The 23,954-nt window shown below is 36.9% G+C and overlaps 1 protein-coding gene across 2 annotated transcripts in view; it reads left to right on the top strand.

Moving 5' to 3' along the window:
• Nucleotides 1–23,954, top strand: part of CIT (citron rho-interacting serine/threonine kinase) — a 161,247-nt gene that overhangs the window by 24,657 nt on the left and 112,636 nt on the right. For both annotated transcript variants that reach the window (XM_044658832.1, XM_044658831.1), the window contains exons 5-8: nt 11,621–11,763; nt 12,742–12,835; nt 18,877–19,080; nt 19,467–19,620. In XM_044658832.1, coding sequence (XP_044514767.1) covers nt 11,621–11,763; nt 12,742–12,835; nt 18,877–19,080; nt 19,467–19,620 — 595 coding nt within the window. The remainder of the gene's footprint in view (nt 1–11,620; nt 11,764–12,741; nt 12,836–18,876; nt 19,081–19,466; nt 19,621–23,954) is intronic.

The following is a 23,954-nucleotide window of genomic DNA, read 5'->3' as shown; positions in this document are numbered from 1 at the left end:
CTATATTTTCTAGTATTTTCAATAGGAATGGGTGTATTTTGCCAAAGGCTTTTTCTGCATCTATTGAGATAATCATGTGATTTCTGTTGGTTTGATTGTTGATATGGTCAATTATATGGATGGTTTCCCCAATATTAAACCATCCTTGCATTGCCGGTATAAATTCCACCTGATCATATAGTGAATAATTCTCATGATCACTTGCTGGAGTCCTTTTGCTAGTATTCTATTTAAGATTTTTGTATCTATGTTCATTAAGGAGATTGGTCTGTTTTTGATCTGCCTAGCTTTGGAATCAGTACCCTATTTGTGCCATAAAAGGAATTTGGTAAAACTCTTTCTTCACTTACTTTGTTAAATAGTTTATATAGTATTGGGATTAGTTGTTCTTTAAATGTTTGATAGAATTCACCTGTCCCTGGGGATTTTTTCTTAGGAAGTTCCTTGATGACTTGTTCAATTTCTTTTTCTGAGATGGGATTGATTAAGTATCCTATTTTCTCTTTTGTTAATCTAGGCAATTTATATTTTTGTAAATATTGATCCATTTCACCTAGGTGTCATATTTATTGCCAAATAATTGGGCAAAATAGTTCATAATAACCTTAATTTCCTCTTTATTAGAGGCGAGGTCTCCCTTTTCAGTTGTTTTTTTTTAATGATTTATTTAATATTTTCTTCTATTTTTCCATTCTTTTGATTTTGTTTTATTGTTTTTTGATTTCTTGTGAAGTCATTAGTTTCTGTTTGCTCAATTCTAACTTTTAAAGACTGAATTTCTTCCATGATCTTTTGATCCCCTTTTTACATTTGGTATATTCTACTTTTAAGCTGTTTTTTTTTTTTTTTTTTGCATTAGTTTAATTTCTTTTTCTCATTTTTCTTAGACTGGTTTTATTTAACTTTGAATTCCTTTTTGAGTTCTTCCAGTGCTTGAGACCAATTTCCATTTTTCTTTGAAGTTTTACATGTGATTGCTTGAATCACACTGTTGCCTATTGATTCTATGCTTTGTTCTTTGTTGCCATAGAAATTTTTTAGTTAGGAGTTTCTTTTGCTATTTGCTCATTTTCCCAGCCTTTTTTTTTTGGCCTGTGGACTGGGAATTCCAAAAACTGCTGTTTCTATCTTGGCACTCTGGCAGTGTAGGCTTGAAAGGGCTCAGTGCTATGGACTTCAGGCCTCTTTTCAGGCTGGTGCCAGGGCCTGGGACTTCCAAGGAGTGGGACTGAGGTACTCTTTTGTTGGTATATCCCTGGTCCAGGGATCCCGAAGTTGGCCTATGCCCAAGTTTGGAATCTGGTGTAGGGGTGGTGTACACTCCTCTATGTACAGTTTTGCTTCTCGTTCCCCCTTATCCTGTAAAAATCATCTCTCTGCCTACCTTTCAATTTGTATTCAGCAGGAAAGTGCCCCTCCCTTTGCCCCCCAACTCCGTCTTGCTGTTGGTTTTTAGCTCCTGTCATTTTGAGGTGCTTTTTAAAGATTGGTTTGGAAGGACTGTCAGAGCGGTTTCAGCTTTCGCAGCTACTAAGCTGCCATCTTGGCTCTGCCCCTCTGTAGATGTATCTTGAGATGGATATCATGATTCAAGGCATATGAAGAAAAAGTTTTGTAACCCAGTGCCTTAAGCTGAGTAATAGAGTATACAGCTTATTTGGTGTTTTAGTGTTTAGAAATAACACTTCTGCATCTTCACCAATTAATGTAGCTGATCACTTTTTGACATTAGGTCTTTAACTGTTCTGATAAAAAACTGCTGGCTCCCTGGCTTGTATGACACCACACAGGCTCTATTTCTCTAGAGCAAGGTTGTTTCCATAATCTGGAAGATGGATCATTGTACTGTGGTTTGCTGATGTTGTTACCCAGAAATTGATTTTTTAAAATTCTGTCAAACATGTTTCGTTACCAGCCTTTGTTTGTGTGGCAGTCATTCTCTGCACCAGTGATATTGATATTTTTGTTATTTATTGTTTGTAGAACAACTACATTTGAGGGCAGTGTAAAATTGTTAAAAACGTGCAGGTTTTATATTGATGTTTTAATCAATGGAGGCATCTTTACATCTTTTGCTCTAAATCTAGAAATGGTTCTATTTTCTATGTCCCAATTCTTCTGTTTTTAAGAATTTTAGTTTTTAATTCTACCTTTTCTTTAACAGAATAAATATTGTTTATTGCAGACTTTCAGATGACATGTGAAGAAGGCACTATGAAAATTAATGAAACTAGATGATCTCTCTAAATGAATTTATGTTAAAATATACAAACATTTCCAAACATGCCCTTCCCTTCCCCAGTGAGCAAATGAACCATTCTATCGCTGCTTGCCTCTCCATGCCTGGAATGCTTTCCTTCCTAACCTATGACTTTTAAGATCCCCTGGCTTTCCTTAAGACTCAATTGAAACATCGCCTTCTTTGGGAGGCTTTTCTTGGTCTCCCTAGCTGCCAGTGTCATTTACTTTCTGTTGTTGAACTGTTTTTTTTTTCCCCTTTGAAAATCTTTGTTATTGGGACACTAATATACTACTGGTAAAATTGTGAACTAATCCAGCCATTTTGGAAAGCAAATTGGAATTGTGCCCAAAGAGTTATAAAACTGTGTATGCCCTTTGACCAAGCAATACCACTATTATGGTTGTTTCCTAAGATGATCAAGGAAAAAGGGAAACAACCTGTTCTAAAATGTTCTAAAATATCTATAGCATCTCTCCTTGTGATGGCAAAGAACTAGAAATTGAGGGGATTTCATTAATTGGGGAACGGCTAAGTAAATTTAGGTGTATGATTGTGATGGAATGCTACTGTGCTGTAAGAAATAACAAAGTAGGTTGATTTTAGAAAAACACGGAAAGGCTTGCATGAAACAAGCAGAACCAAGAGGATGTCGTATACAGTAATAGCAATATAATTTGAAGAGTAACTGAATGATTAAACTTTTTTGTGTGATATGATCACTAGTATCAATTATGAAGGAAAATACTACCTCCAGAGAAAGAATTGATATATGAAAGCATGTGTTGTATGATTCTATGTATATGTCTATATCAAATGTTGGCTTTCTCTAATGTGGAGTTGGGAGGAAGTGAGGGTGGGAGACAAATTAGAATTCAAAATAGAATGAAAAATAAACATAAAGAAAAGAAAATGTTATAAGAGATTTCTTTTGAAGTAGAAGGCAGTGTGAGAAATATAGGTGATAGAAAAAGAACAGATATGAATAAAAAATTATTTTAAATGATCAAAATACATATTTGTTATTTCGATCTCTGATGTAAGATTGTTAAAGTTTTTAGGTCTTCCTCCCTTCTTCCCTCCTTCCCAGAAGTTTTGCCAGTGCTCCCTGTATGTTGGTGATAAAGAACAGAGTATTTGGAAGACAACTGACCATCAGGTGGAAGCTAAGCTTGTGCTATTGGTTCCTGTTTTATTATTGTTTTGTGTTTGGTCTCTCAGGAGGAATTAGCTTTTTCCTTTTCAGTTTTCTCATTGGTGAAATGAGATATTAATACTTCTTATTGACCTCAATTCAATTGCTAAAAGTGTTATTGCCTTAAGGAATTCCTTGAGTTCTCAGTGCCTTTGAAATAGTTGTATTGTGTTCTTGGCCTTTCGAGAGATCATATTGCCATAAGTGCATTTAGAATTTTACTATTCCGAGATGTAATATCTTAAGGAAGCAACCATGATGATGGTCTCCTGCCTGTGGTAGGGAAAACTGTTACTTGTAAAAGTTTAGAATGAAGCCCTTCTGAGTTCATAAGTCCTAAGCATGCTTTTTTTCTTTATTTTTTGGCTTGGAGTTTGGCAGGCTGGTATTTTAGCTGTGTGATTCTGGGTAAGTCGCTTAACTTTGACTGCCTAGCTCTTGCCATGCTTCTATCTTAGAATGGATAATAAGACATGTAAGGGGTAAAAAGGGGTTTTGATTGGGTGAATATTAAAAGATTTGGTCGCCAGGGAATTGAATAATTATCAATCCCCAATTAAAGAATAACCTCAAGTCAAATTGACCTTTATGGAAGTTTATTTACAAATGAAAAGAGAAAGTAAGAAAATTTGAGTGAGGATAAGTAACCTAACACTCTAGGTAATTTGCTCCTATCCCCTAGTTTAATCCAGGCAGATCTAATTAACCCTCAGCTGAGGGAAGTGGCGTTGATCCCAAGGCCGGAAAGTCAGAGGGCCCCAGAGGCAAATGAAGCAAAAGCTTCGGTCATAGAGTGTCTTTTGAAAGCGAAGTTCCTTAAGAGAAGTTCAGGAAGATTTAGTCTTTACACTTACCATGTGGAATTCCAAAGGAAAGATTTAAGAACAGTCTCATCAAGGTCTCAGGGTCCCAGGTCCAGAACAAGAAGAGCTCCTTCAGATCCAAGATAGGAACCAGAAGAGTGAGGCTGAACTCACTGAGCTCTCTTTTAAAGGGGGTTCTTATTCATCACTTCCTGTGCCTTCCTCTTAGTTTATGTGTCCAATCACAAAAGACGCTTTTCTTAGGACTGCCCAGGAGGCAGTCAGTAAATTCTGATTTGTCATTCACTCTAGCACATGTGGGTCACAAACTTCCCAACTTGTGAGTTAAGTGGAGATGTTTTCACCTTTGGTGATTAAAGCTAAAGACAGGCAGGGTAGATTTAATCTCATTATCACAGACAAGACTCTGAAGATTCTTTAAAAAAAAAAAAAGAGGCTGGTATCAAAATCGACCAATAAACCAACACAAGGAACTTTATACAGGGCAAAACATTTTAGGACAGTTTAAAATTAGTGTTGATTAGTAAGGAAAAGATGATCAGATAGCACTATAATAAATTTCTTGCTAATCAGTTCCATGGCTTGATAATTTATTGCTCATCATGTAGATCATTTTGCAATGATTTTGAAGAGGTAATGCTTTCTCCTGGTTGGGAGTAGCTTTTGTTTCTTGAAGGCCATAAACCTGGTAGAATATCAGCTATTTGGCAGGTTCATTCAAGTTTAAAACACTTCTAAGTATGGGTTGAGTGAGACTTTGCATGTCTATCATTCAAGGCCCAATCCAGCCTTGTATATTTAGTTTGGTTTAGATGGCTCATGACCAGAAGATTAGACCACCAGGTGTAGTTTTTTGTCCTTATTAACTCGTGAAATAGAATTAGTGAACTCTGTGATCTGAGCACTTCTTGCTCTCCCTTGCAAGTGACACACCATCCACCAGCCATGTGCTTCTCCAGTCACTGCTTTCATGCTTGCAATGTTTTCCCTCTTCACCATGAAATAGCAACTATAGCCAAGGAAGGTTGTGACCAGCTTCTGGGAGGGTGTGCTGGAAGTAGTGCTATCTTTTCCCCCCCTCTAAAACCCTTATCTTCTGTCTTAAAATCAATACTAAATATAGATTCCAAGGCAGAAGAGTGTTAAGGGCTAGGCAGTTGAGGTTAAGTGACTTGCCTGGGGTCACACATCTAGGACATGTCTGAATCCAGATTCGTACTCAAGACCTCATATCTCCAGGCCTGGCTCTCTTTCCGTGAGCCACCTAGTTGTCTCTCTCAATCATTAATCCTTACATGAGAAATATTTTAAAGGACACTTAGCATTGGTTTACCCAAGGTGATTCTTATCATAAACACTGTTTACATTTGACAAGTTCATCCCAGTATCAACATAGTTAATCTTTCCTTTTCAAAGATGCTTTTGGTGAAATGCCTTTCCATGTTTTTGGGTGTGGTTAAAAACATCAGCTTAGGACTCACACTGAGCTCATGTACAATTTGCCCTTTTGTTAGTATCTATAGTTGCTGTTTGAAAGAACCCAGTTGGAAGTGTGCTCCAAAAAGAGGAAGTCCGTTACAAGCTGCTGGACAGGCTGATTTGTACTGGGCTTCTTAGCAATCCCCAGTTATATGATATTGCTTAATACTATATTTAATTGAAAATAGTTATGTCATTTGCCACCACAGTATCTCTCTGAACTGAGAAGCAGGAGCTAGTCATATTTCACAAGTATAGAGACTGAGACTTTAAAAACATTGATGACTGAAAATCTGAATGTTAACTCAGCCCCAAATTCTGCTGATTTCTGTTTAAAGAACCATTATTGGAGGAATAGGGATAAGAAATACTCTTAGGAAAGGGAATAGTAGGTAGCTCTAAGGTTTTGGTAGAAAAAAAGATTTTGTGTGGGAAAAGAAAACAAATGAAGAAGAACTTGAGGTAGAAGACAGCCTCTGGGGATGATAGGTACAAAGGGAAATGGTAAATATCAGAGAAAATAGCAAGGTAGAATCTATAGGGTTGAGTTCCTTCCTCCTTGAAAGTAGGGGGCTTGGACACAGTGAGCCCCCAAATCCCTTTCAATTCTAAGACTATTCAGGCAAACTATTTTCTGCCATCCCAGCTGTTTTCTTGTTTCTGCAGCCTGGTATATTGTTGTGATGAATATTGTTTTTCAGATGGCATAGGTTGGCTATATTTGGGCCTTTGTTGTTGATATTCTTGTCCTGCCATGAATTGTTGGTATACTATATAGTACTTTTCTCATCTTGAGGATCAGATGAGATATTTGTAAAGCCCTGATTCCAGGGCCTTGCACATAGTAGGAGATGTATACATATTTGTTCCCTTCCCTTGATGCTCAGGCTTATATTCGATACTGATAAAATGATGCAAGAAACCAGACATGTCTGTGATAATTCTGGATTTAATGACTACACGGTTAGCATGAACCATTACAGAGATTTGGCCTAGAGGTTGCCACTTTGGTTCCACTTACAACTGGCTTCCTGTAGGACATTCTGGTTTTCATGATTTAGTCATTTGTATCTTGATAGGACCAGGATATCATTTGGGGGATATCTCCAACCCCTAGTACAGTGGCTGGCACATAGTAGGTGCTTAATAACTGTTTGTTGAACTTAATGATCAGTGTGAATTATTGGACAATATCTAAATATAGAATTTGTGGACAACTTCTTGCTTTGCATTTTTAAAATTTATTCATTTATTTGTATGGCCCAGTGAATAGGACACTTGATTTTTTATAACAAACATCCACGTAAGTTTTCTGAAATTATATGATCCAAATTGTCTCCCTCCCTTCCTCCCTCCCCACTCTGGGAACTGACAAGCAATTCAGTCTGGGTTATACATGTATTATCATGTAAAACATTTCCATATATTGTTCCTTTTAGTAAGTGAATAATCTTATAAAACCAAAATCTCAAAACATATAGCCATATAAGTGATAAATCATATGTTTTCATCTGCATTCCTACTTCAACAGTTCTCTCTCTGGAGGTGGAGAGCCTTCTTTTTCATTAAGTCCCTCAGAATTGTCCTGGATCATTGTACTGCTGTTAGTAGCAAAGTCTCTCACATTTGATCGTTCCACAGAATTGCTGTTTTTGTGTGCAGTGGTTTTGATGATTTCATTCTGCATCCATTCACAGAGGTCTTTCCAGCTCTTTCTGAAGTCATCCAGTTCATCATTCTTTATAGCACAATAGTATTCCATCACCATCATATACCACAATTTGTTCAGCTGTTCCCCAATTGAAGGACATCCTTTTAGTTTCCAATTCTTTGCCAGTACAAAAAGGCTGCTCTGCATTTTTACTAACACACACTCTCTCTCTCCTGCCCTGCCAACCACTTATGCTGTGATTGTAGTCTCTATGGTGAAGGTTTGTGACTTTAGTCTTGATACTTCTTATGGCTGTGCTGATTCTTCTTAGAAGTCCATGATCTATTGAGTGATAGGTGGTGGGGATATTTTGGGAGCTCACAGATTTAATATTTATACAAATCCCCAATATCTGAAAATGCATTTTGACACCTATTTCTAGGTCCATTGTTGAATCCTCAAGCATGACTAGCTTACTGGGAAAGGTTAAAAAGTAAACCCAGCCACACCACTCAAGCCTGCCTCTGTTTGGGGGCTGGGGATTGGCCCAAAAGGCATCATCTACTCTGGAATGATCAGAGATTTCCCCTGAAATACATCTAAAGGAAACTGGGGGCCCCAAGTAACTTGCTTAATATAGTAGCCCAGAATGTAGTTTCGTTAATGTGGTTACTTTTTATTTCATTTTTAGCTAAAACAGGTTTTGGTTAGATGATTTAAAAGGCATGTAGCCTTTTCAGCTGTGCAAATCATTTGACATTTCTACATTTGCTCCCCATAAGGGTAGAAGCTATCTTGGTGTTTACTTGTTTTCTGTAGAGGATGCAATCGTTTATATGCCCTGAAACCAGCAATAAGAAGTTAGGGACCTGGTTTGATCTACACCTTAGGAGAACCATATTGCTAAGGACAGCTAGATGTCATAATAGATAAGAGAGCCAGGCCTGCAGCCTGGGTTCAAATCTAGCTTCAGATACTTCCTGCCTATGTGACCATGGGCAAGTCACTTAACTCTGCCTAGTCCTCGCCCTTCTGTTTTAGTGTTGTTACTAAGACAAAATAAGGGTTTAAAAACAAATCATGTTGCATTTCTTTCTTATGGCTTTAGGAAGAGCTGTTTTTCTTTGAAGGAAATGTATGGCTATTAATACTTAGTTCAGATTCAGGATGAGGTATGGAACATGACTTTTCATGGTCAGTTTTTAAGGAAATCATTCCAGCAGCTATGGCTGACTGTGCCAGCATCCCAGAATCATTACCTTATTAGAGAGTCTCTGTATTATCATATCTTTTAATACAAAGAGAGTACAAAACATAATTATAATATGTCATCTTGTATGAATGGTTTTTATTTTTAGAGACCTTAATTTTTAAAGTATGAATTCTTTATTTGTGAATTTTCCTCTTTTTGGCTATTTAGAACACTTGAGTATTTAAACCACATTCACCTCCACACTTTTCACCTGCAGAGCAGAGCCAAGTCTGGATAAATAAGGGAGATTTATTTTGGCAGGTGGGTGCCATAGGACTGAGAAGACGTCTCTTGTGGATGTGAAAGGACAGAAGTTCAGATCTTAGCCTCAGCCCTGTAATGGACTATTCTAACCAAATAACAGGCTCTGGATAAGATATAAGGACCTTGAGGGAAAGGACTTTTTTGGTCTTCAGACTATAGATATTGAAACATCAGTACTGTCTTCAGTTGGGGAGCTGACTAAACCATCTATCTAGAGCTGGGAGGACCTTAGAGGTTATAAACATTAACTGAATCTTCCCGGGCCCATAATTAACATTTTGACATGCCAGGGAAAAAGTCTGCCTTAATTTAAATTAGCAAATATTTTAAAAGGTCTTTTTAAAATTCAGTAGAGCTCCTTGAGATCAGGGGCTACCTACTACTATGTGTAAGATCTTTCAGATCAAATCATTCTCCCCAAACTGCTATAGCGCCTGGAGTTGGCTCTAGAATTGACCCGACCATCCAGGGTCTTTGGCATAGTGATTTGGTTTATTATTAGACCAGACTTCCTGAGGTTACCATGGGTTAGGTTGGGACCAATTTAAGCTTGACTGAATCTCAATAAGCCAAAACTAAACTTGGTATTTTATAGTTTACATTCTAGCATTTACCTCTCCGGAGACTAGTACTAATCTAGAAATACAGAGGATATAATGCAGTGGGGTAGGAAGAAGCAATGGCAGTGGGAAAACCTACTGGAACTTGGTTTTGTTTTGTCATAATCTTCAATGTCCAGCCTTGTAGGTGTTGCATCCTACTTTGGGGAATATGCAGGTGTTTGTCTACCCACCTCCTAAAAATGGCAAAAGTGAAAAAAAAAAAAAAGTAGTGATGAAAATATATTTTCCGACATCATAGTCAGATGCCTTGGCCTGGATTGGCTGTTTCAGATTCTTCTGACCTTGGGGGCATTGGTACGTCACCTCTGCCTCGTGGAATGGGTTTCTTCATTTTTAAGATGAAGACAATATGAATGCTTGTACCAGCAATTGTAGAATTGTGAGGATAATGTGTAATTTCTTTTTTTCATGGGGGTAAAGGGGAGGAAGCAAGCATTTATTAAGTACTTATTACAAACAAATATCTCACTTGATCCTCATATCAGCTTTGGGAGAACAGGTACTGTTATTATCCCCATTTGACAGTTGATACTGAGACAGGTTAAATGACTTGCCCAGGGTTGTACAGCTAATAAGCATCTGGGGCTGGATTTGCCTTCAGGCCAGGAGCTCTCTTCTAAACTGTGCAGCCTTACTGCCTCATAGCTTAGAGGTGGGCAGACTGTGATTTCATTGGTGTAATGTGGATATCATCCCTTGATGCCTACTTGCAGCTTGCCTCTAACTTGTGATGGTTTTCTGGAGCGCTTAGAGGTTAAGTGACTCATTGTCTAGTATGTGCCATCAGCAGAATTCAAACCTAGATCTTCCTGAGCCAGGCTAGCCCTCTATTTGCTGTGGCCTGCTCTGCCTCTCCTTATGATACTTAAAGTTTCTTTGTGTGTTGTTTTCTCCATTAAACCATAAACTCCTTGAAGGTAGGGACCATCTTTTGGCTTTCTTTATACCCCAGATCTTAGCACAAGTGTCTGTCACACAGTAGGCACTTAGTTAATGCTTATTGGCTGACTAATGTTCTATAAAAAATGAGCAGCTAGGTGGCTCAGAGGATAGAGGATCAGTCCTGGAGTTCAAATCTGGCCTAAGAAACTTCCTAATTGTGTGACCCTGGGCAAGTCACAATCCCTATTGGCTAGGCCTTCCTGCTCTTCTGCCTTGAAACTGATACTTAATATTGATTTTATCTAAGCCAGAAGTTAAGGGTTTAAAAAAAAGTGAAGTTATTAATAAGATCTTCATCATTATTGCTAATTTAGGCAGCTATTTCCTTTTATTTTGTACATTTTACTACATTTGTGTAATTTTTTAATGAAAAAAAAATCACAATTTTTTTGAGGATATCACATATTTGGGGTGTTAAAAAGAAATGTAGCACCAGGTATTTATATACCTACTTTTTTCCTAGAAAATGATTGGAACAAATACACAGAAGTGAACAGTAGAAAGTTCAGAAGGGGGCATAGACAAGTGTGTCACAATCATGTTAAACTTAATTATTGAATCCCCCTTTTCTCATCTCCTAAACTGTACAATACTAATAAAGGTTAGGATTTCACTGACATTCTGTTTCCTTTTATTGGATATTAAAATGTTCCTCTTTGCCAAGAAAAAAATGGTAGCTGGATGAGGTAGATGCCTAGTTAAGTGGATTTGACTAATTTACAAGGCTGATTTGAAAATGGACATGTTGACCATGGCTAGCCTTGCATCCTGTGAATTTAGAAGAGAGATGTTGTTTCTTTTATTTTTTATTTTTATTTATTTAGTCATTCATTCATTTATTTTAAACCCATACCTTCCGTCTTAGAATCAATAATGTGTATTGGTTCCAAGGCAGAAGAGCAGTTAGGGCTAGGCAATGGGGGTCAAGTGACTTGCCCAGGGTCACACAGCTAGGAAGTGTCTGTGGCTATATTTGAACCTGGGACCTCCTGCCTAGGCCTGGTTTTATTTCTTTTAGAATGAAGACCTTGAACAATATGTTTTTTTTAAAGGCCACACACATTTTGATGCATTTGTCAGACTTCATTTGAGGATTAATTTAGGAGTTCTGGTTGTTGTATGTAATTGAACTGTTTTGGCTTTCTTTACAGGTTATGGAATATCTGCCTGGAGGAGACTTGCTATCACTCTTGAATCGCTATGAAGATCAGTTAGATGAAAGTATGATAGAATTTTATCTTGCTGAACTGGTTTTGGCCATTCATAGTGTTCATCAGATGGGATATGTTCATCGGTAAGTGAGTATTCTTTAGGAGCTCAGTGAGAATTTGTCCTATGAGGAATCAATGCAATAAATTATTAGTGCATCAAATTAATGTGTACTCCTGTTCTGAACAATCTTACAAATAGCTGGATTAAAGTAAGATATAAAGTGAAATAAGCACCTTCATAACAACTATGTACAAAGTGAGCTATTTCTAGAACAGAAGGCTTGATAAGATGGTTGATAAGGCCTGACCAACTTGATAAAGGCTCTTTGGGTTATCGAGGAGAATTTGAATTTCTTTTTCTAAAAAAAGAGGTTCAGGTAACTTTTGGCATTAAGGACATGAGAAGAGCTGTAGATGATCCTGGAGTTTGTTTAATATTGGGCTAGATAATGGGAATGAAGCTACTTGCCCAGGGTCACATAGTTAGAAAGTTTCTGAGGTCAGATTTGAACTCAGGTCCCCCCAAATGTAGACCTGGCACTCTATCCATTGAGCCGCCTAGCTGCCCCTGCTAATCAGTAATTAACGCTATGGAATAGATTAGATAAAATGGTTTAAAATTTAGAAATCACATTCTTTCTAGTAATATCAGATTTTCTTTATCTGACATGTATTCATTATTCTGCATATCTATAAGAGGTAGTAACATGATGTAGGAGAATAAGCACTGGATTATTACTGAAGATCTGATTTTATGTAGTTTTTTTATTCTGCATGTCCTTAGGGGAGCCATTTTTTGACTGGGCCTTAGTTTCGTTAGCTGTAAAATGAGGAAGGACATTTTTTTCTGATACTAAAACAGTACAACTATATGTTTCCCAAAACATTTCCTTTTACTTTGATCTGTACTTCAAAAATGTATGCTCATATTTCAGAAATTATTTGTTGCATTTAGATCTCTAAAAACACACACTCAAGTACTTGAAAGAATTGACAGCCCAGTATAGGAGTTTCTCATTGGTACAGAGAGTAGCAGTGGTTTTTGAATTTTTGCATTACAGAGACATCAAACCAGAGAACATTCTTATCGACCGAACAGGCCATATCAAACTGGTGGACTTTGGAGCGGCTGCCAAAATGACGACAAATAAAATGGTAATGAATTTAGAAAAACATGGAGGAGAAATTTGGGTGGTTTTCTTAAGGGGGGAAAATTGCTTATTTATAATTTCACATTTCCTTTGTGTTTTGGAATATTGCCTCTGCTTATACTTCATAGTTCTTGTGAAATGTGGCTTTCCTTATATCAAATAACATGTGGCAATTGAAACTACTTAAAAAAGTTCAAAGTTACGGTCTAGGACTCTAGGTTGATATTTTATATTTTGCTGATTCTTCTGACAGTGCAGATAACAATTCCTTATCATTTCCATGTGATTTTCAAGTATGGGCACTCTGGTAAGTCTTTTCTAGAGGACGTATACAATGTAATAAGGCATTCCATTGGCCTTTTAGCGTCTCATGGTTACTAGTGAGTTTTTAAGTTGTCTATCTTTGTATTCTTCACTTTTTGCTACGTTACTGGCCTACTTTTCTTTTCTGCTATTTATTTCCTTAATGACCTTTTTTGCGCCATTTCTTGTTTGCAAAGCAATTGAAATATGCCTGATTCCACTTATAAGCACAATATGCTTCCAAAGTCTTTGGCTACATCTGCATTTGGATTCTTTGGAGGCAATGATATTCCATGATTCCTAGCCATCAGAATCACCAGAAGACTATCGGTGTTAGAAAAAAGTATTTTTTTTGTATTCAGTGAGCATCTTGGGATTATTGAAAGCATTGTCCAGTTTATCAGATATAATTAATCCTTAGTTCTTATCCAAGATATATGGACTCAGTGGACTGACCAGCCAAATGCATGTCACAACATGGAATGTATATGCTCTTCCTTTGTTACTTTTTTCTTTATGTATTACAAGGCTGATATCATTTGATTAATTCTGGATCTCATTGAGGAATTCCTGTAAGTATTCTGGGGCTTAATATGATCAGCATGGTGTCACTGGTAAAGAGAACATTTGGAGGACCTTACCATCTATTGGTAATTTTTTTCAGTTTGTAGTCTGTTCTTTTTGGTGGTCCAGTACCTTTGGAGAACTTATATCCTTCCTCTTTTATGTTTCACTTGATGCTATACTCAGAGTATAGTTAGATAGAACTTTCTTTATACTTTCATTTATAGGAAAATCTTTTATAATTTTAAAATATAGAGATGTGGTCATGTAAATATAATTAATATCACTATTCTGTAAGACACTAATAGCTAGGACCGTGGGAAGACTGATATGAACTGATACAAAGTGAAGTCAGCAGATGAACAATGAAAGGACAACAGCAAAAACAAAACAGCCTTAACGGGGGATGTTGGATTTGGTGGTTGTGTTGGTTAGTTTTGTGAGCTTTTTTTCCCTTTTCCATTTTTTGTTCTTATAAGGGATAATTTTCTGGAAGAGGGAGAAAGGAAGGAAGCAAAAGGTAATGAAAATATAAAACCAAAAGATATCAGTAAAATTTTACTTTTGAAATATGAAATAAACTTAACATGGTGACAGATTAAAAACCAGAAAGGACAGTAATAGGAGATTGCCGACAGAAAGGGGAAATAGGATGATGGAGCTAGTGGAAGAGAAGAAGCTCCATAGTGGCACTGGATGATTATACCAAGCACCAAAAGAATTGGATTGATAATCTAGTCTAGTCCATAGCTGAGCAGGAATGCTTTCAACATCTCAACCAGCAGACAAAAAAAGCTTCTGCTGGAGACTTCCAGCCATCCCTCTTCCTAAAATGCCATGGTCAGAATATAACACATCCCTCCTGCTCTGGTCTAATTGAGGCACAATACAGTGGGATTGGTGTTTTGCTTATCCTGGATGCCTTCTCCATTGATGTAGCCGAAGACTCTTTGCCTTTGCCTCTGCTAATTGATACTAAGTTTGTCACTTTGGTCTTTCCCCCCACTGTGGACTTGGGTATTTGAGTTCTCGGCCTCTTGTAGATCTCTACATTTTATCCTCAATAAATGCCTAAAATTTCCCATTAAAAAACCGCAACCCAGCAAAAGCAGATGGGTGGAAAGTGAACTTGCAGAAAGATTGTCTAGAGATCCAAGTAAAGGAAGTCATCCCAATGTGTGCACTTTGGTCCTTCCTGTCGCCGTTAAAGACACATTTTTATAGACTTTTGACTCCTGGTTTATGTTTTCTGAGTTGGGGGGGTCCTGGCTCTTTTGTTCTGGGTAAAGGGTTGATGACCCTTTCCCAACTTTCACACACAGGCTAATGACTCTTCTTTTATATGCTTTGTACCTGTCTCCCTCATTAGCGTGTAAGGTCCATGAAGGCAAGGACTGCCTTCATGCCTTTCCTTGTGCACAGTGCCTGGCCCATCACAAGCCCTTAACATTTTTTGATTCTGCTTGGTTAATGTCAGATAGTGTATAGTCAGTTTTATTTTTCCCTGCTAACGTTTGGTGCTCACTCTCTGTCATCTCCCAACTTTCTTTGTGAAGAAAATATAAACATGGCGTTTTGAACCTTCTAACCTTTCTATCCACAGGCTTTTGGCCTCTGGGTTTCTTTGATCCTGACCTCTGTTTTCCAGTATAGTTTCCATCTTTACCGTTATTTTCATTGAAATCTTTGAGTAGCAAAATACATGTTAACTTAGTTTTTAACTTCTTCTTTGAACTTTAACTTAGTTTTAAATCTTCGAGTAGCAAAATACATGTTAACTTAGAATCGTGTCAGTTTTTTTTGCAGGATGTCTCTGATTTCATTCTTTCTAGGACGTGTAGGCACATAAGCTACAATGATCTTCCTGATGATCTATTTTGTTATATTTATTGGGGACACTATAAGGTGGTATGACCAAGAATCCAGTGAAATGTTTCTTGTTGCCTTTGGATAAAATGTCTTTTGCCTATTCCTATCTTTGTTTCTCTAAGGAGAATCTGTGAGCTGGCTTTTTATTTAGAGTGACTTTGTCATGCCTTCTGGTTTCATTTATAGTAAGAGTGTTGATAGGAATGTGCATCATTTCCTCCAGCACAGCATCTACTTGCTGGTTACTGGACAAAGAAACTACAATTTTGTGTCATCTTGGAATAGGAGCATATGGAGGACCTGACCGTCAGAGGAATACCTCTTCACGTTGGACTCTGCTGGATTTCTTTCATGTCACTGGATTATGGAAGAGTGGTCTGCCCTCTGAGGAAGGCAGATGGGTGGAACCTGTCACTGAATTCAAATAGACCTGTCCTCTAATTGAGCAGGCTCTGAATCTTGAAAGAAACTGCTACCATTAGGCTATATAGCCTTTGCCTTTTGTACTTTCTGAGTCTATGCCAATAGCCAAAACTAAACACCGTGTTGAAGCTGGATTCTGCTTGGGCAAAAAGACCTTGAGTCCAAGATGACTGCCTTTAGGACCAGTTTTTCAAGTAGGCATAATATAATAGTTTCCCTTTCCTTCAAATGTGTTTATACATCAGATAAAGAGGTGTGACCACTTATTCATTGATCTCTGAACACCTTTTAGAAGGACACAAGGCCTACTAGTAGAGATCAAAGACTTAAAATGTAATTTGCCTGATTGAGGTGATACTGAATGACATTCAGGTAAATATGATCACTGAATTGTATCAGGGATGTCCACCCTTTCTTGTTTTGATAGAGGGTGGGAATAGGAGAGCCAGAAGGTACTGAGGTCCTGAAGGGTAGAAAAGAGTAAAAAGAAAGGAGTCACTTAATCAGACTTAATAATTTTGTCTTTAATAACTGTTTATCTGTGAGGCAGTTAGGTGGCTCAGTGGATAGAGAGCCAGGACTAGAGATGAGAGGTCCTACGTTCAAATGTAGCCTCAGATACTTCCTAACTCTGTGGCCCTGGGAAAAGTAATTTAACTGTGATTGCCCAACCCTTATATCTTTTCTACCTTGGAACCGGGACTTAGTATTGATTCTAAGACAGAAGATAAGGGATTTTAAGTGTTTTATCTGTATGGATGTGTCTTTTTTGTTGATGGTGACTGAGAATGTGGCCAACTTAGTGGGAATATTGAAAATAAGGACACCACTCTCTGTTCTGAAGTTTTCAAAATGTGTTAACACGGAGTGTGTGCCAGGTGTCTGTCAGTTTGTCAATAATATATGAAGATTGATCATCCGGCTTGGTCTTGATAGTTTGGGATCATTTGTTTTAATAAACAAGATGAGTTCAGTCGTATCGCTATTATTGAATCTGGAAAAATATCTCCTTATCTGTGGAGAGGCAGCATGATGGAGTGGCAACAAAGCTGCTGTTCTTGGAGCAGGGAGGTTTGGAACGTGCCAGCCAAATCCCTCCTCTTGAGTCTCAACTTTCCCATCTGTAAAGTAGGCATAGTAATAATTGTATTGCCTCTCTCCCAGGGACTTGGAATTATGCTTCTCCACCATGGGAGATCATGATGTAAAGCATTTTGACATTTTATTTTATTTTTATTATTATTCTTTTTTAAAACCTTTACCTTTCATCTTAGAAGCAATACTGTGTATTGATTCTAAGGCAGAAGAGCAGTAAGGACTGGGAAATGGGGGTTAAGTGACTTGCCCAGGGACACACAGCTAGGAAGTGACTGAGGTTAGATTCGAACCCAGGACCTCCCATCTCCAGGCCTGGCCCTCAATCCACTGAGCTAACTCAATTAGATTGAGGTGACTGCTCCACCATTTTGACATTTTAAAATTACTGTATCACTCTTTAAATCACTTTGAGCTCTTATTACTATTCTAGTGGTATGACTGGAGCAAAGCTATCATATAGAGTAGCCAGAAATCTTTGCTGGGGTGTGTTATGATTTTTGATTTGATATAGTCTTGAATAATAATAAAATAAAATTTTATTTTTGACTCTACTTAAATTGAAGGAATAAGTTGGTTTGGGAGTATTAATGAATAGTGTGTAAATTAACTTGGGGTTGGCATTTCCACACTTTTTATCTGCACTTATGATAATCTACATTAGGTAATCATGAGATGGTCATCAATTTAAAAATGTATTTATTTACTTTGTTAAACATTTATGAATTACATGTAAAATTTTTTAACATTAATTTTTTATAAGTTTGAGCTCCAAATTTAGTTGCTCTTGTCTCTTCCCTACCAGTTGAGAAGATAAGCAATATAATATTGAGTATACATATAAAATCATATAAAACATTTCCGTATTAGCCATATTGCTAATGCAAAAGAAAACACAGACCTCTCCCTACAAGAAAAAACACCCAAGAAAAATAGAATAAAAATACTATACTTCATTCTGTACTCAGAGTTCATCAGTCCTCTGATTGGAGATAGCATTTCTCTGCCCTGAGTCCTTTGGAATTGTCTTGATCAGAGTAGCTAAGTCTTTTACATTTGATCATCTTTACAATATTGCTGTTACTGTTATAAAAATCTGGTTCGACTTGCCTCACTCTTTACTTCTGTAAAAAGTGAAATTTGGGAAATGTATAAAACTACATTTCCCGTGATCCAACATGGTCCAACTGATTTCCGTCTCCGACATCTTGACGCAGGGGAGAGCTTAAATCTCGTGGGTTAGGAGGGAGTGGTCTTTTTTTGGCGAGTAGGCGCTTGGCTAGGAGGCAGTAATGGAAATGGCGGCAGTTTTGAATGCTTACAAGCGCGTGGTCTAATGATTTTATCTATCAACATGGCTTTAATTAAAATACTAATTTATATATTTATACAAGCATCTATCATTTTTAATATTTACACTTCTTTGTTCTAGGTCTTCCCAGGTTCTTCTGAAACCATCCCCCTTATCATTTCTTAGAGCACAATAGCATTCCACCACAGTCACATTCACCACATTTTCTTTAGCCATTCCCCTATTGATGTGAATCCCCTCCATTTCTAATTTTTTTGCTAACTGAAAAAGAGTTACTATAAATATTTTTGTACAAATAGATCTGTTACTCTTTTTTTGGATCTCTTTGGGATACAGACTCAATAATGTTATTGCTGGATCAAAGGGGAGGCACAGCCCTTTGGGTGTAATTCCAAATAGTTCTCCAGAGTATTTGGACTAGGTTACAACTCCACCAGTAGTGAATTGGTCATATTAATCATTAAAAATTATTTTTTCAGGTGAACTCCAAGCTCCCTATTGGGACACCCGATTACATGGCACCAGAAGTACTGACAGTGATGAATGGAGATGGAAAGGGCATCCATGGGCCAGAATGTGACTGGTGGTCATTGGGAGTCATTGCTTATGAAATGGTTTATGGACGATCACCTTTTACTGAAGGAACCACAGCCAAAACTTTTAATAATATCATGAATTTCCAGGTAAAGAATTATTGGCAGTGCATTTTTGCATTTTGCCTGGGAAAGGGAATAAGTTGTTAACATTAAAAACCTCTTGAATGTTTGGTACATGCAAAAAGACATCCAACCTTTTGGAAGGTACTGTGCTCTGATGTCAAGAGTTTTGCTGAAGCTATTCTTGAATCTTTGTGTGAAAACATCCTCCTTATGTGACTATTAGGGTTGAGATTTTGTATTTTGTGATGTAAGCAGGCCATTTATTTTGAGAAGGATGCCTTTTGGTCCATTATGAAACGAATGGTACAGAACATCATAAAACTTGAATAGAAGAAAGGTACTAACTTAGTTTAAGGTCAAGCTTAAGAAGAATCATCATTTCTAATACTTTTTTCCCCTTTTGAAAACAGCGGTTTCTGAAGTTCCCAGATAGCCCCAAAGTTAGCAGTGAATTTCTTGATCTGATTCAGAGTCTGCTGTGTGGTCCAAAAGAAAGACTGAGTTATGAGGGTCTCTGCTGCCATCCATTTTTCTCAAAAATTGATTGGAATAACATTCGTAACTGTAAGTAAAACTGCTTTCATTAAATTTCAGATTCAGGCATTAGTAAACATCAGCAAAGTAAGATTATTTAAAATTGTTCTGACTGTGAGAATCTGGCATAAATTATATAGATTAATGGTTTGCTTTAAAAAAATATAAAAGGGTAACATCATAGCTGTCATTGAGTAATAATGACATTAAAAATATATATTTGCCAAGAACAAGGCCAATCATGAAACTTAGTTTTTGACATATCAACTGAACTTTACCCTCCCATTACTTTAGGATAGAGTTGGAAGAGACCATGTCATCTCTAGACCTATGTATGGGTATCTGTTTAACAGATCTTGTACTTGATGAAAGACAGAACATGGTATTTCTTTATTTGTCCTTCAAATGATGCAAAAAACAAAACAAAAAATTGAAGGACCCTTCATAGACCTTTATTACTGGAAGGAGCCTTAGAGACCATCTAATCCAATCTCTTTACAGAGGAAAAATCTGAGATGCAGAAAGGGGGATTGACTTGCCTGTGATCATGTAGCTAGTTAGTGGTGTATGAGCACTAGAAAGAGTCCATTATTTCCTGGCTTCTACAAAGATAACTACTAGAACCATGAAAACCAACAGGAGATAGATAGGAATCGTGGAATGATTTTGTAATGATTATTTCTCAAACCTGATTCATTGTTTTTATAAACATGCTTAGTTAATAGTGGCTATAATCTCTTGTTTCTATATCCTTTTGGTGTTTTATGATATTATTTCAGAACTTTGGTCACTGTATTAATTTTCCAATAATGTAATTAAATAATCTATGACAAAAGGGATAGTATTTTTCTCTGGCTGGTGAGGTAAGCATGTTATCATTCATGTCTGATAACATCTCAAGTAGAACATTTTCTAGGCACCATGAAGTCAAGATTGATTCTGAATAGAGCAATATTTTAATGAAACATCATAGTAATTGCTTTTGTGTGGTAAGGAGCTTCTTCCTTGCCTTGCATTTCAGCATGAAGCAAAAACTTGATGATTTTGGTTGCAAACCACTTTGAATGATATAACTTCCTATTCAAATATTTCCACCTGCAACATTTTTATAAATCATTCTTTGCATAATGATAATAAGGTATATGCTTCTTCTATAGTTGATTTAAAAAAATTATTTAAACCCTTACCTTCTGTCTTAGAATCAATACTGGGTTCTAAGGCAGAAGAGCAGTAAGGGCTAGGCAATGGAAGTTAAGTGACTTGCCCAGGGTCACACAGCTAGGAAGTGTCTGAGGCCAGATTTGAACCCAGGACTTCCCGTTTCTGGGCCTGACTCTCAATCCACTGAACTGCCCAATTGCCCCCTCTATAGTTGATTTTTAAAAATTTTCCTGTTGAAAGCCCAGATCAAATTTATTTTAGTTATTCTGGAAGCATTTATTTTGTTATTTTATAGTTTAGCATTGTTTTCTAATCTCTTAGAAAAAATGAACACATTAATTGCTTATTCAATTAAATCATTTCCTCTCAAGTTATTCAGTGTACAGAACATAATTATCTAAGTAACTTTAGAAGCCTGTTTGCATTGTTGTTTTTTCTATTATATCAGTCTCGTCAGCTACAGTAAGTTTCTGAGGCCAGATCTGAACTCATGTCTTCCCGACTTCATACCTAGCAATGCACCATGTTGGTGCCATCAAATGACCTCTGAAATCTCTTGTAATTCCTGACTTATGTGATTCTGCATTATTGTAGCTATACAAAAGTGAGGAGTAATTTAAAATAGTGATACTAAAGGAGGAGAACTAGGATCTCTATGTGATAGAATGTTGAGGACTTAAATTGTAAAGGACTTAAATAAGGACTTAATCTTAAACTCAAACACTAATTCTTATCAGAAGGGGCCAGGAAACTATAGTAAGTCCTCCAAAACAGAGATGTAAACACTTAGCCATTAGCCACACTCCCAAGCAGGCCAGAACTAGATTTAAATGTAATTGGGAAATACATAGCAAAATAGATAAAAATAGAGCAAAACATAGGTAATATCACATTTTAAAATGAAATTATTATGCACTGGCAGGAATTCTTAAATATGGATTCTTGGCTCCATGCTTAGTTACTTCAAAAATACTATTGTGCAGACCAGCCACCAGATTGTATAAATGAGTCCCTGACATCCATTTCTGATTCTTTTGTTAAGCAATGAGCTAGAATGATTTTTTCATTCAGTTATTTATTTATCTGAAAATCAATTTAAAAACTCTTTAATTTTTGCTTAGCATATAGTATCTTGTTTGATAATGACATTCTATTTCCTACTGACAAGTCACCTTGGTCCTTAGTGTGCTCTCATTTAGCCAACAATTATCTATACCTGGATAATACAAAACTATCTGCCAACTCTTTAGCTTACTTCCTTGGTTCAGTCCCATGAAGATCTGTCTCATACCTATCTCAAATTGGCAATTTTGTTGACCTTGATGAAAAAGTGCCATTATCCATTCAATATTTTGAACTAAACACTCCCAAAGACTTTCTGACTCATTTCTGCCTTTAAATTAGTTACTAAGTTTGACCACCTATTTCTACAAAGTATTTCCCATTTCTGCTTTCTCTATATCACTCTTACCTTAGGCTAGGATCTTGTTGTTTTTCTGCCTGATCTATTATACCTTCTTCTCACCAGATTTTCAGCACCAATACTTTCCATTTTATCCATTTTATGACTTGACCCTTCTATGGTTTTGATCATCCTATTCCACGTCCTTAAAGCTCTGAAATGGCTTCCTGTTCTTTTACTTTTTTTTGTTTGTTTGATACATTTTATTTTGACACAGCAATACTTATAACAAACAACCTGACAAAATCCCCTGGGAAACAATTGCCTCCCTTATTCCTTCAAAAGCATATTAGTCCTTAATAGAAAGGATGTTTCTTTTAACTTTGATAAAATGGTATTGCCATTGACTGTTGTTTTTGACTAGAGATTTGTTGTTCCTCTGTTCCTGTCCTTGTTCTTGTTCTTTTGTCTTTGCTTTTAGTACTTCTCACAAGTCATAAAATTCCCTGAATTCTTCATATTCATCAAATGGCCAGCCATTCCTCAGTTGTTTCACACATATTTTGTTTCTAACTTTTTGTTTTTAACAAATAATGCTAGGAATATTTTTGAATGTATGGGTTTTGTTTTTTGTTGGCTACCTTCTTGGAAATATGGCTCCCAGTAGAAGACTACCAGGATCTAGGGGTAGGAACAGTTTAATATCTTTTCTTTCATAATTGCAATTTGTTTTCTAGAACGATTGGATAAATTCATAGCTCCATCATGAGTGAATTACTGGCTTGCTTTTTCACAGCCCTTTCACCATGAGCTTTCTTCTCTTTTAGTGTCTTAGATGGCCTGATTTTTGTGCAGTGAGAGCTGATTCAAAAAAAAAAAATTCTCTCATTTTGATTTCTGAACACTTCTGGTAGTTGATAGCTTATATGTTTTTGGCCAACTCCACTGACTGCTTTTCTACCAGGGAATAATTCTTTTATTTCCCTTTAAACTCTTTCCATCTTAGAATCAATACTGGGTATTGGTTCTAAGGCAGAAGAGCAGTAAGGGCTAGGTAATGAGGGTTAGGTGACTTGCCCAGGGTCACACAGCTGGGAAGTGTCCAAGGACAGATTTCAACCCTGGACTTCCTATCTCTAGGCCTGGCTCTCAATCCACTGAACTACCCAGCTGCGCCCACCCCCTCCATACCCCCACTTTCCTCCCACCCTCCCGGAATAATTCTTAATTTTATATATTCACTATACATTTCTTGGATGTCCCATCTTTATCAGAGCTAATTACTACAAAGACATTTTTCCTAAAGTCTGTTAACTTTTGATTATGTCTACATTGACTTCATATAAATGAAAACTTTTCCATTTTACATAATGGAGATAATAATTTTGCTTTTTTCTGATACTTTCTGTCCTTTATCTAGTTACAGATTTCCCCCTAATTTTGAAAGATACAGTAAAAAAATTTTTTTAAAACCAAACTACCTTTGAGGTTTTATTAAAATAATATCTTAGAAATGGAATATTCTTTTCCTTTTCTTTTTTTTTTTTTTTTAAACCCTTACCTTCCATCTTAGAGTCAATACTGTGTATTGACTCCAAGGCAGAACAGTGGTAAGGGTAGGCAATGGGGGTCAAGTGACTTGCCCAGGGTCACACAGCTGGGAAGTGTCTGAGGCTGGATTTGAACCTAGGACCTCCCGTCTCTAGGCCTGGCTCTCAATCCACTGAGCTACCCAGCTGTCCCCTGGAATATTCTTTTTATTCAGGACTTCTCAGTCTCCTCTTTTCTTTCACAAATGAAG

The sequence above is a fragment of the Gracilinanus agilis genome, chromosome 1 (genome assembly GCF_016433145.1).
Source record: "Gracilinanus agilis isolate LMUSP501 chromosome 1, AgileGrace, whole genome shotgun sequence".
NCBI classification, from domain to species: Eukaryota; Metazoa; Chordata; class Mammalia; order Didelphimorphia; family Didelphidae; genus Gracilinanus; species Gracilinanus agilis.
Note: the sequence above shows the minus strand (reverse complement) of the source record. Positions and strands in the feature narration are given on the sequence as shown.